The 13,597-nt window shown below is 43.6% G+C and overlaps 1 protein-coding gene across 6 annotated transcripts in view; it reads right to left on the bottom strand.

The window, feature by feature from the left end:
- LOC144099516 (P-selectin-like) overlaps window positions 1-13,010 on the bottom strand; it is a 138,955-nt gene extending 125,945 nt beyond the window's left edge. For 4 of the 6 annotated variants that reach the window (XM_077632879.1, XM_077632877.1, XM_077632878.1 and 1 more), the window contains exon 1: window positions 12,852-13,007. In XM_077632879.1, coding sequence (XP_077489005.1) covers window positions 12,852-12,888 — 37 coding nt within the window. In that variant the 5' untranslated portion in view covers window positions 12,889-13,007. Of the gene's footprint in view, window positions 1-12,851 lie in introns of all 6 variants that reach the window. The other 2 variants (XM_077632875.1, XM_077632880.1) reach the window with 2 other exon arrangements.
- Window positions 13,011-13,597: the final 587 nt, after the last annotated feature.

Below are 13,597 nucleotides of genomic sequence, written 5' to 3'. Positions count from 1 at the left end.
TTTTTCCTGCTGCGTATCCTAATGATTTCATCACTAAAGCAAACGACTCATTAGCACAGCTACATGATTGGGCAAAGGCTGACGCGTTAAAAATAAACACGTCTAAGACAAAGGCCATACTTTTTCGTCCCAGAAATAAGAAAGTTTTTATTAATACAGATTTGTTGTTAGGTAACTCAAAAATAGATATACTCCATGCTTTCAAGACTCTTGTAGTTTTTAATGAAAATCTGTCTTGGGATGATTACGTCTAACATGTTGTTTCCAAGCTTTCAAGCATCGTAGGAGTTACATACATTAATAAAGAGTTGTTGCCATTAAAAGTTAAGGTCATTCTTAACATTTCATTATTTGACTATCAAATTAATTATGCTCACATAGTTTGGGAGAGTACTACTGCTACAAACTTAAGAAAAGTCTTAACATTGCAGAAACAAAAGTTGCGACACATTTTTAATGTTCCACTGGATCACACAAGTTCGCCTTTATATGAAAAATAAGGCATTATAAAAATTACTCAGCTCTACCTTTACCGCCTGTGCTTAACTTACGAAATAGATGTAGAACAAAACATAAACTTTCTTTCTTCCTTGGCTTTCTTATCAAAGAGAACACCTTTGCATGATACACGTCCGGAAATTTGGAACATTGAGAGGTGCAGGACCAACTACGGAAAGCATATGAATAAACAAAAACTGCCAGAATTATTGAATATTTGTTATAGACACAACATACATCCCGAAAAAGCATCAATGAAAGACCTTAAATTGTTTTTTTTTCTGGATTAAATTTTTTTTCTTGAAGATCATTTACATTTAACCTACTATACCTGAATTGATTTTTTTTCGATGCCTTTACAATGTTTCCTGTACTCTTCTTGTAAATAATGGCTTGAAATAAACCCCTTTCTACGTGTAATTATGCATTTGTAGTTTTTGTGTATGTCTAGAGCTATGTGAATGCGACATATCTTCAATAGCACTACAATTGTCTCAGTATGTACAAATAGGCCTCACTATTGATACTACGTTGTTCCTTTCGTTTCATGATAACTTGTTTTATTACGTGTTATTTTCATTTCTCATGATCGTTATGGGTGCGCTTAGTTTTGAAATGTTGTGTTCTGGTGTCCGCTTAGCTCTGCCTTTGTGGAAGCAATTGTGTATTTTATATGGGGGGCGGGAACCAGTCAAGCTGTTCAGCTTTTTTCCCCAACCTCCCCCATCTTGTTGATGGAATTAAAGGCTATTATTATTATTATTATTATTATTATTATTATTATTATTATTATTATTATTATTATTATTATTATTATTATTATTATTATTATTATTATTATTATTATTATGTGCAATTAGGAATGGTGGCTGCCTTCAGTAAACCTACATGGGTCCCCCGTAGGGGCAGTGCTGGCACAAAACTCTTGGGCTGCCCATTTCATGACTAAGTGGGACCCCCGTCGGCTATGCGTGGGCTCAGACTCGACAGCCCACCCAGGTCCCACCGCAGATATATGCGGGCAAAGATACGAGCTCTATATCGTGAAGCGCGAGTAACCCCAAAAGGGTGTTCCCGTATATTGCCGTCAGGGAAGCGCCATGGTTTTCTGTGGCAAGGAATAATATTTCCGCCTTCAGCCTATGTGGACCCCGCGTAGAAAATACAGCGGCCAAACTTTGGGTTTACTGTAGCGAAGCTTTATATGCGTGCAATTTGGGCTGCCTGAGCGACACCTGCGATGGCCGCCCCATAGGCTGGGCATGGGCACATTTTCCATTCCTATGTCTTCTCTACCTGTATCGGGTATGAAAGAGCTGAGCATGGGCTGCATGCAGCTCTTGTGCATAAAAGATGGGCTACATGATGCTGAAACCTGATCACCCCCAACAGAGGCTACCCGCGCAGCACCCTGACGGAGCCAATTAAGTTGTGTGGGAATACATCAGTATCGGTCGGTCAGTTGGTTGGTTGGTTGGTTGGTTGGTTGGTTGGTTGGTTGGTTGGTTGGTTGGTTGGTTGGTTGGTTGGTTGGTTGGTCGGTCGGTCGGTCGGTCGGTTGGTTGGTTGGTTGGTCGGTCGGTCGGTCGGTCGGTCGGTCGGTCGGTCGGTCGGTCGGTCGGTCGGTCGGTCGGTCGGTCAATCGGTCGGTCGGTCGGTCGGTCGGTTGGTTGGTTGGTTGGTTGGTTGGCTGGCTGGCTGGCTGGCTGGCTGGCTGGCTGGCTGGCTGGCTGGCTGGCTGGCTGGCTGGCTGGCTGGCTGGTTGGCTGGCTGGCTGGCTGGCTGGCTGGCTGGCTGGTTGGTTGGTTGGTTGGTTGGTGGGTCGGTCGGTCGGTCGGTCGGTCGGTCGGTCGGTCGGTCGGTTGGCTGGCTGGCTGGCTGGCTTGTTTGCTGGCTGGCATGTTTGTTTGTATGTTTGGTTGGTTGGTTGGCCTCAAATGAAGCTGCCACATACCCACTACGGGAGAGTGACCAAGACACAGGCAGTTAATTGCTGGCAACAGGAAAGTTTTGATGGTAAAAGAAGTAGTAATAGTATATAGGCTGACAGATTGGAAGACGCAAAGACAGGGAGGGGTCCTGTTAACTTCAAGATCCACGTCGTGGTGCTAGTACATAAGTACAGATTTGAAATCACTCTGACTACTTGCTCCGCCTTTGTGATGTGCTTGGTGTCGACGGAAACTTTCGAACAGATCAGCGTCTTTTTTTAACCAGCCATTTGTAGATTGTGCAGCGCAGAGGGGGTCTCAGCGTCCCAGAGGCCCAAAATATCGTACTTTTTTTCAGTTACATAGGGAAATATGTTGTCCTTCGCAGTAACATGACTGGAATTAATTTTATGGTTTCGTATTTTTTTTCTTTGGAGAGGCATACCACATATGCATGCTAGAAATCAGCGGGAAGCGTTCAGAGCGGAAGCGGCTTAATGCCCTCCGCAAACATCTCGCATACAGGCTACGAGGTGTTCCGAAAATAAAGTAGGATGACCACGCAAGCACTGGAATCGTTCGAGCAAAATTTTAAATAGCAAGTCCTTACAAAAATGACCTTTGAGCTTAAGTTGACGCCATGTTGACCTCTTGTTGAATCAACTGGAAGACAACTTGAACCCGACGTATGTTGAACCTACTCAAAATCTGCTAAACAAAATTTTGGGTGGTTACGCTCAGCATAGTCTATATCGGAGAATTTAAGTTTGTTTCCAGCTTCAACGGCTTTTGCAGAGCATAGAAATTGTAAATTTATGCCCATAGGTGTAATAGCCGGAACATGAAAATCGAGTCCTTTCAGAAAGTATTCGATAGGGCAAGTACTCCTCTGCACTGCATATGTCGACAGATTAGAGGTACGAGCTCTCATAAATGAAAGTTACGCGAAAATCTAATATGTTGTGACAGTAATAAGTACTGTGGAACATGACAGTGTTTTGTGCGAACACATGGCATCATTAAACTGTTCATATTGAGCGGGTTTCTGCGATAGAGAAAATATCTTGCGTCTTTCATATGTAGTTCTCGGGTTTCGACATCCTGTGGAAGCCCACCAATTAATATTTTTCTAGAGCTAACTGCAATTGATGTAATGGAATGGCAAGCCTTGAATACTTATATTTAGTTAAGTTAAGTCTGCTCGAATAGGACCAGAACAAGAGTCAAAGAAACAATTGCAATATCATGCGTGCGCTGACGTAGTGTTCCTTTCCTTCCCTCTTCTCCATACTGTACTCGCTCAGTCTTACGCTTCTTCGAAATGAACCAACCAGTTCGCAAGAACGTTCCACTGCAGCATTAATTCTGTTTTCGGCTTTTCTTTTGGATGCTCTGTGAGCAGCAAACTACCAGGGGTAGCCTGATGATGATGATGATGATGATGATGTGAAAAAAAATGTCTTGTATGGCCGCCAGGGACATCAAGCAGATCGCGCTTGCTGTACTTGCTCGATTTGTCTTAGCATTAGCATCTTCTGCATCACAATAGCAAGTGACCAAAGCCAGCAGGCTGTTTATCATAGTCATGCCGATTTCAACAAAATATTTGTTGAACGTAGTCAAAAGACTAATTGGTGTGTAATTTATGTTTAAATAATTGTTGGGTAATTTATGTTGAATCGTGTTGAATGGTGGCAGTCGTGTCTACGCCAAACTAAATGAAATCAGGACTAACTTTGACATGCGTCGTGTAAACAGAACATTATCACATTATATATGGTAAAAAAGCATTCAGCACCTGTTAAGACTCTTTTGTTGCACAGAAAAAAAGTGCCAGTGCTGCAATATGCTTTTTGAGACATACGTTCTTTGGGGGATTTGTACGTGCGTTAAAAAAAAGGCGCTTAATTAGTGCTTTATTTCTGTTGACTATGAATGAACCAAGTTCTCCAACTAACAGAACGTCGCATGTGAGGTTCATTACTTCTACTACACACAAAATGAATAAATAGTAACAGTAATAACTGATATACCTTTGCTGATTCGCAGGCCACTGCCTGCGCAGATACGGACACCCCTGTGTAGGAGTATATAAGGATGAAGCTCTGACGACGCTTATGATTAGAAAGTTGTGAACTCTTAGTTCCTGTTATAGCCTCGTATTGTACTTCTAATTCTACTTCTTCTCATTATCTGATAGTTTTATGGGCGAGAGCATATGTATTTATGTATGAGTGTATGTATTTATGTATACACACACATGTGTGTGTCCGCGTATGTGTGCAGCACTACATGACTGGGGCTGTCAGCATCAAGTGAACGTGAAATTGCAGCAATGAATATGCACATACCGACAAAAATTGCATTGGTAGCTGATCATCTGATTGATGCAATAGGAATCTATAAATTTCTTTTTTACCACAGCCGAGATTCAGAATGATTGGTTAAATCACCTCCGTAATTTCAACATGAATTCAACATGTAAGCAACGCAGAAATTGTGTTGAGAATGCTCAACTCTAGCACGGTGACCACTTTTTCTGTTGGCATTCTACACTGCCTCAACAATCGACCAACCCAAACCTCTCCTGGTCTCAACAAGAATTCAAGATTGCATGTTAACCCGGTTAGAAGAATGGCAACACGACCTCAACGAGTATTTTACCTCAACTAGCTCTTTACAGACTATTAGTGAACAATGTTAAGACGCAGATTTGCAGAACATTATTGATTCAAATGCCAAAGTGGTAGGGTACATTCACAATATTGAGCAAAACTTGTTGCTGGGGCTAGTTGGTAGGCTGTCCGTGCAGGCCCCTTGTTTCTTGTCCGTTGTTAGTTTTGCGCTGCAGGGTTCTTCTGAGAACACAATACTAGGCTTTGCCCATGCACAGGGTCATGAGTCATGTGATGTCTGGCTTGTCCTTGGCTTCTCGTTTGTCCTGTCTTCTTTTGTGCGGCATTATTTCTTTTTAAATCATTCGACGTTTACTTTCTCTCGGTGAGATTCTCTGTAACGCCTTCTAAGCCTTTAACTCGTGTTTCCTTTCCTTTCTTATTTCTCAGCGATTACCAATCCGCAGTCACATTACCGATCATGATCGTCGATTATAATCACAATTGTCGATTACCAATCATCAAATACTCTCTAGGTAGTAGTGCACGACACTTTGCGTCACTTCCTACATACACACACCCTTTGTTTCATTGCAAAGGAGCACTATAACACCGCATTTTCGTTATGCTTTTTCAGCATATTGATATATGTTTTGTTTTTTCATTGTTGTAAGATCAGGACACATCCCAAGCACACGTTACTAAGCTCTGTAAATCCCACAACGCGCTAACTGGGTGCTCCTTAAACACGCCTGAACCAATGACCCTTTGTGGTCCATGGAAAATAAAGAACAAAAAAACCCTTCGTGGCCTATTCATTGCGTCCCCACCTTGGACCCAGTGGGCCTGGGTTCGAACCCAAATGCCGCTATTTTCTGCTCAGTCGAATTGTGGGATTTTTTCCGACGGGCGACGCCGGCATTCCAGCAGAACGAGCTCCTTGCACTGGCACGTAATAGCTGCGACGGTCCAATAGGCCTCTCCCGGCCTGCATCAGAGCTCATATTTTTGGTCCGATGGGCAAACGATGCCGCGCTATCATCGTGGGGACTAAGATCGGGAGAAGAATGACTGCGACGCGTGGCAATCAGCATCTCTAACCGGGAAGAAGAAATGGGCGGGAGGGAGGAGGCTGGGGGAGTGATCGTCTCGAGCAAAATTTGTTCAGCAGCAAAAGTGGACGGTTTTGCTTGTGGGCCTGACTTGGGTTAGCCCACGTGAGCCTCGCATGAGGTAGCCAATGTGGGTGCCCGCTGCACTTCCACCTTAACCTCCCTACAGGTAACCTCTGAAAAGCCCATATCTGGACATATGGGTCCCACAAAAGACCGACGAGAACCCCTTTATCGTTATTATGCATAAACACCAGACGGTTTCTTTCTGGTGCTATGTAACGAGCCCACTGTGTTGCCCTTGTGGATGCCGCCCGGGGCCGAGTTGGAAATCCCGCTCATATCTCACGTCGGGCACCCATGGCCATCCAGTACCGGGCCCACAAGGGCAGGCAATTCTGAGCCCCATTTGTGCTACTTGGGAACGTACGATAACGACGACCCCGCCTATCGCTGGCGATGGTACGCTCGCATGAAGCGACGAGACTTGGCTGAAAAGCGGCGCATTATAACTGTGTTCAGTCACCTTGAGTTATCAGAAGAGCAATGTTGAGATACTGCCGTTTTTAAGGCTTTGAAAGGCATAAAGCCCACTGCTAATAATGATGAAAATTCATCTTGAGTAAGATACTGGTAACTTAATTACATGTGTGAGCCCTGGGGTTACTTCAAGGTGCCGCCGAACTACAATTTTGAGGTGCTCAGACCTATAATGAGCTAAAGACGTTCTCTACAACACCTTTTTCTGCTTCAGTACTCCTACCGTGCTTTCGCTGCACTGTTCTCGGTGTTCACAAAAAGGGATAAATAGCGCGAAATAAGGCGGGGCCAACACAGCCGCAGTGACACTCATAAGCTCAAGGGCGCTAAATAAAGAAAGCATATTAGGGGGCTACAATGGAGAGAAAGTCGTCCCTGTGCGATGGATAACCGAGAACGGGAATAGGGCTATATATTTTGAAGCATCGTTAATGACGATGCGAGCTTCGGCATCTTCTTTGCGGAAATCGTGCTAAAAAAAACCAGACGCGAAATAGACCAGATGTTACTAAACCGTAATACTTTCTGGCACTAACCAGTCTAGCGAGCCACTTCCGGGAGATGGGCTAAGTTTTCTGCAAACCCAGAACCTGAGCGACGAAATGAGCGAAAGATTTTCAGCGCACTTCAGCCCACTGCGCACGGCCATTGCGCACTGTGCAGCGGTGATTTGTCGCCTCATGCGGTTAACGCTTTATAAATATACCAGCTAAACTATATCCCAAGAAAAGAAAGTAAACAAAAAAAGCGATAAATATAGATGCGATTTTACAGCACATCATTATACAACCAGAACACTAGTTGTTAGATGAAAATGTGAATATACATTTGTGAATATAAATTGTGAGTGTAAATTGTGAATATAAATTGTGAATTACATTTTTTATCGTAGAAAGGCTTTAAAAAAAAGCAAAAATTGTCAAAAAGTTTTCTTGAATTCTGCCAGAGTATTTCACGCATCAATATCTTTGATTGACACCAGTTTGTAAAGGTAGCACAGTTTGCGATCATAAATTGCCCCAGTCTGATGTATTCTTAAAGCCAGGATTTATTTCTTCTCTCAAGTTTATTCTGAACATTGGAACGTTGTTTTTGGCCTCCCACAGTCAGTCAGCATAGCTTGACTCTGCGAGGGAGCCATTTTAGTGGTGATAGCGCCATATCTACAGAACAATGGGAATAGAGCAGATGGTTGCTGGTCGTATAAAGCTTTTTACAATGAATTTCGAGTCATAAAGAGAAGCAGTCTCATACGGGGTTCCCGCATATTGACCAATGCAACGTACGCGACAAAAAAACTGCAAAAAAAGTGAATAAATGTTATGTGAACTGCCTAACGAACAAACGCTGACAGTAGTAGGAAGTTGTAGTGTTTAAGGGAACACTTAATCGCTGATTAGATGTGACAATGCGATAGCAACGCTTTGCGTGCAAAAACGAGCCTGTGGTACGGGGCTGACCCGCTCCCATAGACACACTTGCATTTGTTGGTTGCAGGTTCGACTCCCGTTTCACAGTTGACTCATGATACGACTAGGACTTCTATGCTACATCACATGCACATTCGAGAACAACCGACCTCGTACTTGGGCTGCAGTTTGGGGAATCACTGCGTTTGGGCTAAAGCAACGCCACTTTGGAAGCTGGTGCGGAAATCTAAGGGCACATATAAATGAAGCGATGTTGTGTAATTTCTGAGCGGCAACGGCCCCAATTGCGGTCGGAGACGTTTCACGACATTCATAAACATCCTATCCTAATTCTACTGCATTCATTTGAAATTGATGCAGTTGTATCTTTTAGTATTGACTATTACTTGCTAACACTTAGTATTTCCCTGCCTTGAAAGACGCCTCAATGATTCAGCGAATCGCAGGTTTTATTTTGGAACATTTTGGGTGATCCTGAGTTATGGTTTCCGTGAGCAACGTAATGCTGTCGCTCTGATAATGTTATAAGCAGTGCAAAAAAATCTGCCTGCATAAGAAGAGTAGAGCACCCGCTTTCAAGGTTCCTGTTCTGTCAGATATTATTTACCGGCTACGCTAGGTGGCATAAACAAACACCCAATTTGAAATATTAGTTTAATAAACTGATCGAAAACAAAGAAATAACAGCTAGGTGCAGCACACTTTTCAAAAAATCCTGAAGTTCGCTTTATGCTCAGTTTTGAACGTAGTGCCACAAAGGTTTAAAGTCAAACTGCCTTCAATAAACACAGTCAAGTTTTGTTTGAACTCCGCCGACATAGCCTTAGTATGATTAACCTAGTGGATGCTTTTGGACAATGCAATCTCTAGCACTCTGATCATTGTATGCTGCGTCACATTTCCCAGTTCACGTTACCGACCGCCGGATAAAGGAAAGGCTGGAGCGGCTGTCAAATTAATCATCAGTCAAGGCGATTGGAGCGCATTTTCTTGTACAGGCGACGGAAGTAGCCACGACTGTGGTCCGGCCAACCGTAGCACCAGAGGAGACAAAACAAAAGCAGATCGTTTTCCGTGCACTGTGCACGCATCTATAAGCTACAAATGTCTAAAATTGCGCTTTGCTGAGATCAAATTCTCAATTTACACCTTCTCTCTGTGCCGGCAAGGCATAAAACGCCGTGTTACGACATGCCAGTACTGCCACGTCACTACTGGCACCACACTGGACGTGGTCTTGAGATTTCTGCTTTCAATTCGGGAATGACGAGCAGTTCCTTCATCAGGTGTAACAAATTAAGTGATAGATTCAAATTTTCCTATGCTCGCTGCATTAGCCAATGGCTTGGTTTGTCGAGCTTTAAGGTCACATAGCGACTCAGGCTATGATGGACGCGTTAGCCAATGGGGAGATACACATAATGGTGTGCCAGTAATCGCCACATAAAATAAACGATATAGCTCTGATCGGGAAATTTCTGCAAGCACAATGGTGCACAAAATACAAGAGGAAGTGATTCGGAGCACACAGTCTTTTTTTCGCATTAATGTATCTGTTTTAGGTTTTGTGGGGTTTAACTTCCTAAAGTGACTTAGGTTATACAGGACGCCGTAGTGTAAGGCTCCTCATAAATTAGACGACCTGGTGCCCTTATCCTGCAAAGACATTGCACGGTACACGAGCCTTTATCTTATCTTTTCCACCGTAATAGGACCGGCGCTGCCGCTATCAAGCCTGCGTAAAATCAGAGTGTTGTCAACTAGTGTAAATATCTTATGCTTGAGCTGCATGTTTTAGAGATGCTACAGCCTGTGTTGTCCAAAAACTGATTATCAGTTTATATCACAGTTGTGCTTTTGTGAGCGATATGTGTACACATAATCTCTCCATGTTTCGCAACAAAGATTAGAACTTAGGCACAAGCCTCGTTTTATGTAAACAAACCGAAAATAAAAGAAGATATATATATATATATATATATATATATATATATATATATATATATATATATATATATATATATATATATATATATATATATATATATATATATATATATATATATTGTAAGACTAGACACGGACTCTAGAATCTTCAGAGGCTGGCGCTCAACGAAGACGACGACGAGAAGCGCCGAACATTGCGAAGCTCGAGCGCCGAACGCTCGGTCGCTCGTGCGTGCTCTGGACTGAACGCGGTCTCTGTTCTGTGCCTGGACGGTTCGGCTGGTTGTTCGTGACGCTGAGCTTATTACTGTGCTATGCTGTGGTGTGCTGTGTGTGCTGTATTAGTAGTGGGCTGTGTTCTTATTACAATATATATATATATATATATATATATATATATATATATATATATATATATATATATATATATATATATATATATATATATATATATATACAGTATTGTGCGTTTTTATCGCTTACACTCAAAAATTTCCCCGCTTCAACCGCTGGCTCGTTTGCGGTGAAACTGCACACAGAGCTTGCGTATTATGGTAACTTTTGTATCGTAGCAAGTTTGACAATGGTACTTACTTAGTTCAGGCGCACATGATGCGAAAACGTAAGCGTCTACGAGAGATCGGCGAGCCAAAACCCGCAGACGACGATTTTTGCTGAGAACCGGCAGTTGCACCATCTGTTTTCGGCAGCGGAAAGCGTCACAACTAGGCCGCCGAGGCGAGCGTTGCAAGGAGCGCGGGCAAATGATGAGATACGCCTGGAATTGGTTTGTTTTTCAGGCCTATAATTTGAAAATACTTAAGATGAAGCAAATGCCGAACGGCATATTTAAAGGGCCCGCGCTCCTTGCAACGCTCGCCTCGACGGCCTAGTCGCGACGCTTTCCGCCGCCGAAAACAGATGGCGCAACAGCCGGTTTTCAGCGAAAAAGCGTCGTCTGCGGGTTTTGGCTCGCCTATCTCTCGTAGACGCTTACGTTTTCGCATCATGTGCGCCTGAACTAAGTAAGTACCATTGTCAAACTTGCTACGATACAAAAGTTACCATAATACGCAAGCTCTGTGTGCAGTTTCACCGCAAACGAGCCAGCGGTTGAGGCGGTGGACCTGAAGCTGGTTAATACCTAAGAAACAGTGAAGAAGCGCAGCTTAATTATTCGAGGCTGAAAACTTCTGCACAACTTGAAATCCATATCGTCACCCTCACAAAGACACCACAAGGCTACGGGTAAGTAACGCGGGTTCATAATTTGTTGTTACACTTATTTTTGAGGAACTCCCACTCTCGCGTGCGCTTGATTTTTCAAAACAATTCTCCAACGAAAATAATAAAAAGTGGCGATGGCGGCTGTGGTGAAGCGAGAAATTACTAAGTGATTATTGCGAGGCTCTATATCAAAGCAGCTGTCCACGAGCGCTCCTGTCTACTGCAAAATCGTCCCGTACTCTTTGAATCGTGCGCGTGGTCAGGGAGCCAAACCGATAACACCGCGGCACACTTTCCTAGTCCTTTGCACGTGCTATGCACTACGAGCGCAAAATCATCATTATAAAATTTAAATACCATGTCCTTACTTTAAATGCAGGCAGCTTTAAGTGCGGAACTATGCAGCATAGGGCTTCGGCTTTTGACTAAAATACACGCGTTAAAAAGTCTCTATGGCCGCTGTATTACCACTTACGACAGTAACTGCGTACCTGTGTCAAGAGTTCTGAATATAACTGGCATGAAACGAAAAAGAACCCTTGTTTTCGAACCTTTGTCGCATACGTCGGCTTACTCCAGCTTAAACATTAGGCGCCATGGCGCGTAGCTCACTGCCCGATCATTCATTTCAGTGGCTAGGGAAAAACTTTCAGAAGTGCAAGGGTTTTCCTGTACACAATGCGGTATTAGGGCGCCCCGTCTATATGTCACGCAAACAACTCAGATTTCTAAGCTACCCAGTTGTATAAAAATACCGTGACTGGCAGAAAAACTATTGCGAGCGGCACTGGTCATCTTTTCGAATTTATTTCTTCGTGCCCTTAATCGCTCGTGATCCTAAATTTCCAGTATTTCTTAAACGTTGCGCTACAGCTGGAGAAAGAACGCACAGCTCGTTCAAATGATTTGCAGCTGCAGCTTTATCATTTTGATGTCGGTTGTTTCAACGAACAATTTTTGCGACGTAGCTTTTAGTTCTCATTCAGTTCAAGAAGACGACTGAATGAAAGCGCCAACAAGGCGTAAATAAAGTAGCGGTGTGTATCACTACTACATATATCTGCGCAGTGCATAGTTTTTGGTGAACGGTCATAAATACATATGTGGCATCTAAACCAATTAGATCCCCTTGCTCTGAGCTCTGCCAGCAAACTTCAAAGCTAGGTAGCTAAATATCCGCAAGAACAGGAACAAGTTCCAGCTGTTTGTAAGCATGGGATCCAATAAAGGGCACCCGTTTAAAGCATGAAGCATGGCAAGTCTAGTTTTTGCAAAGCTGGTTGGTTGGTTGATGGGAATTTAACGTCCCCAAGCGACTCAGGCTATGAGAGACGGCGTAGTGAAGGCCTCCGGAAATTTCTACCACCTGGGGTTCTTTAGCGTGCACAGACATCGCACAGAACACGGGCCTCCAGAATTTTGCCTCCACCGAAATTCAACCGCCGCGGCCGGGATCGAGCCCGCGTGTTTGGGCCAGCAGCCGAGCGCCTTAACCACTGAGCCACCGCGGCGGCTAGTTTTCACAAGGCAGAAAAATATACGATCACTGACGCCCAAGAGTGGCCATCTTGCCGGTTGCTGCCGTCATCGTAGCGCAAAGGACTGCCCCCGGACGTGTGGACGTTCTGTGCAGCTCGACGACGATGTCGGCTGCTGTGCGCTTTTATCGGGACTCGCAGCCTTAGTGGGGCTCCTCGTGTCCTGCTGATACGGGTTTCAAATTACAGAAGTTGGAGCACCCGCGAAATCCTCAGAAGGGGGTTGCTCATTTAGTGGGTGCTCAATCTTACACTCTGAAACTCACAGCTTTCTCTGAATACTGTCTGGGAACGCACTTTAAGCTGAAATACCTCAACTATGGAGAGGCCTCGAAGTGACACTTATCTGATTGCTGCCAAACATTCCGTCAGCAGTGTTTACAATCCTCGTTGAGTTGAATTTTTTCAACTTGCAATGTCACGCTAGATGTTGAAACTTTTTCTTGCCAGGGGTGTCATGAGAGGGTCGGGGGTTTCAATTTCCAACCTATCAAAAACTACCTGTCATTTACAATGAACTCGTCCTGGTTCTCAGGCCTTGCAGTATTGTCTATAGAAAGCAAACCGGCGAAAAACGTCTAAGTTGAAAAAACGACCAGCAGTTTGCAGCTGTCACGGTGAGAAAAAAAAGATTGCCTCCTTTTTGCTACGTACAAATTGTGAGTGAATTCGTGCACCAACTGCCACTAAGATGTCTACACGAATATGATAACAAAATTTTCGGAGAAATTTGAATTAATACTTACCAATATAATATCC

This window comes from Amblyomma americanum, chromosome 7 (genome assembly GCF_052857255.1).
Source record: "Amblyomma americanum isolate KBUSLIRL-KWMA chromosome 7, ASM5285725v1, whole genome shotgun sequence".
Classification (NCBI taxonomy): Eukaryota; Metazoa; Arthropoda; class Arachnida; order Ixodida; family Ixodidae; genus Amblyomma; species Amblyomma americanum.
Note: the sequence above shows the minus strand (reverse complement) of the source record. Positions and strands in the feature narration are given on the sequence as shown.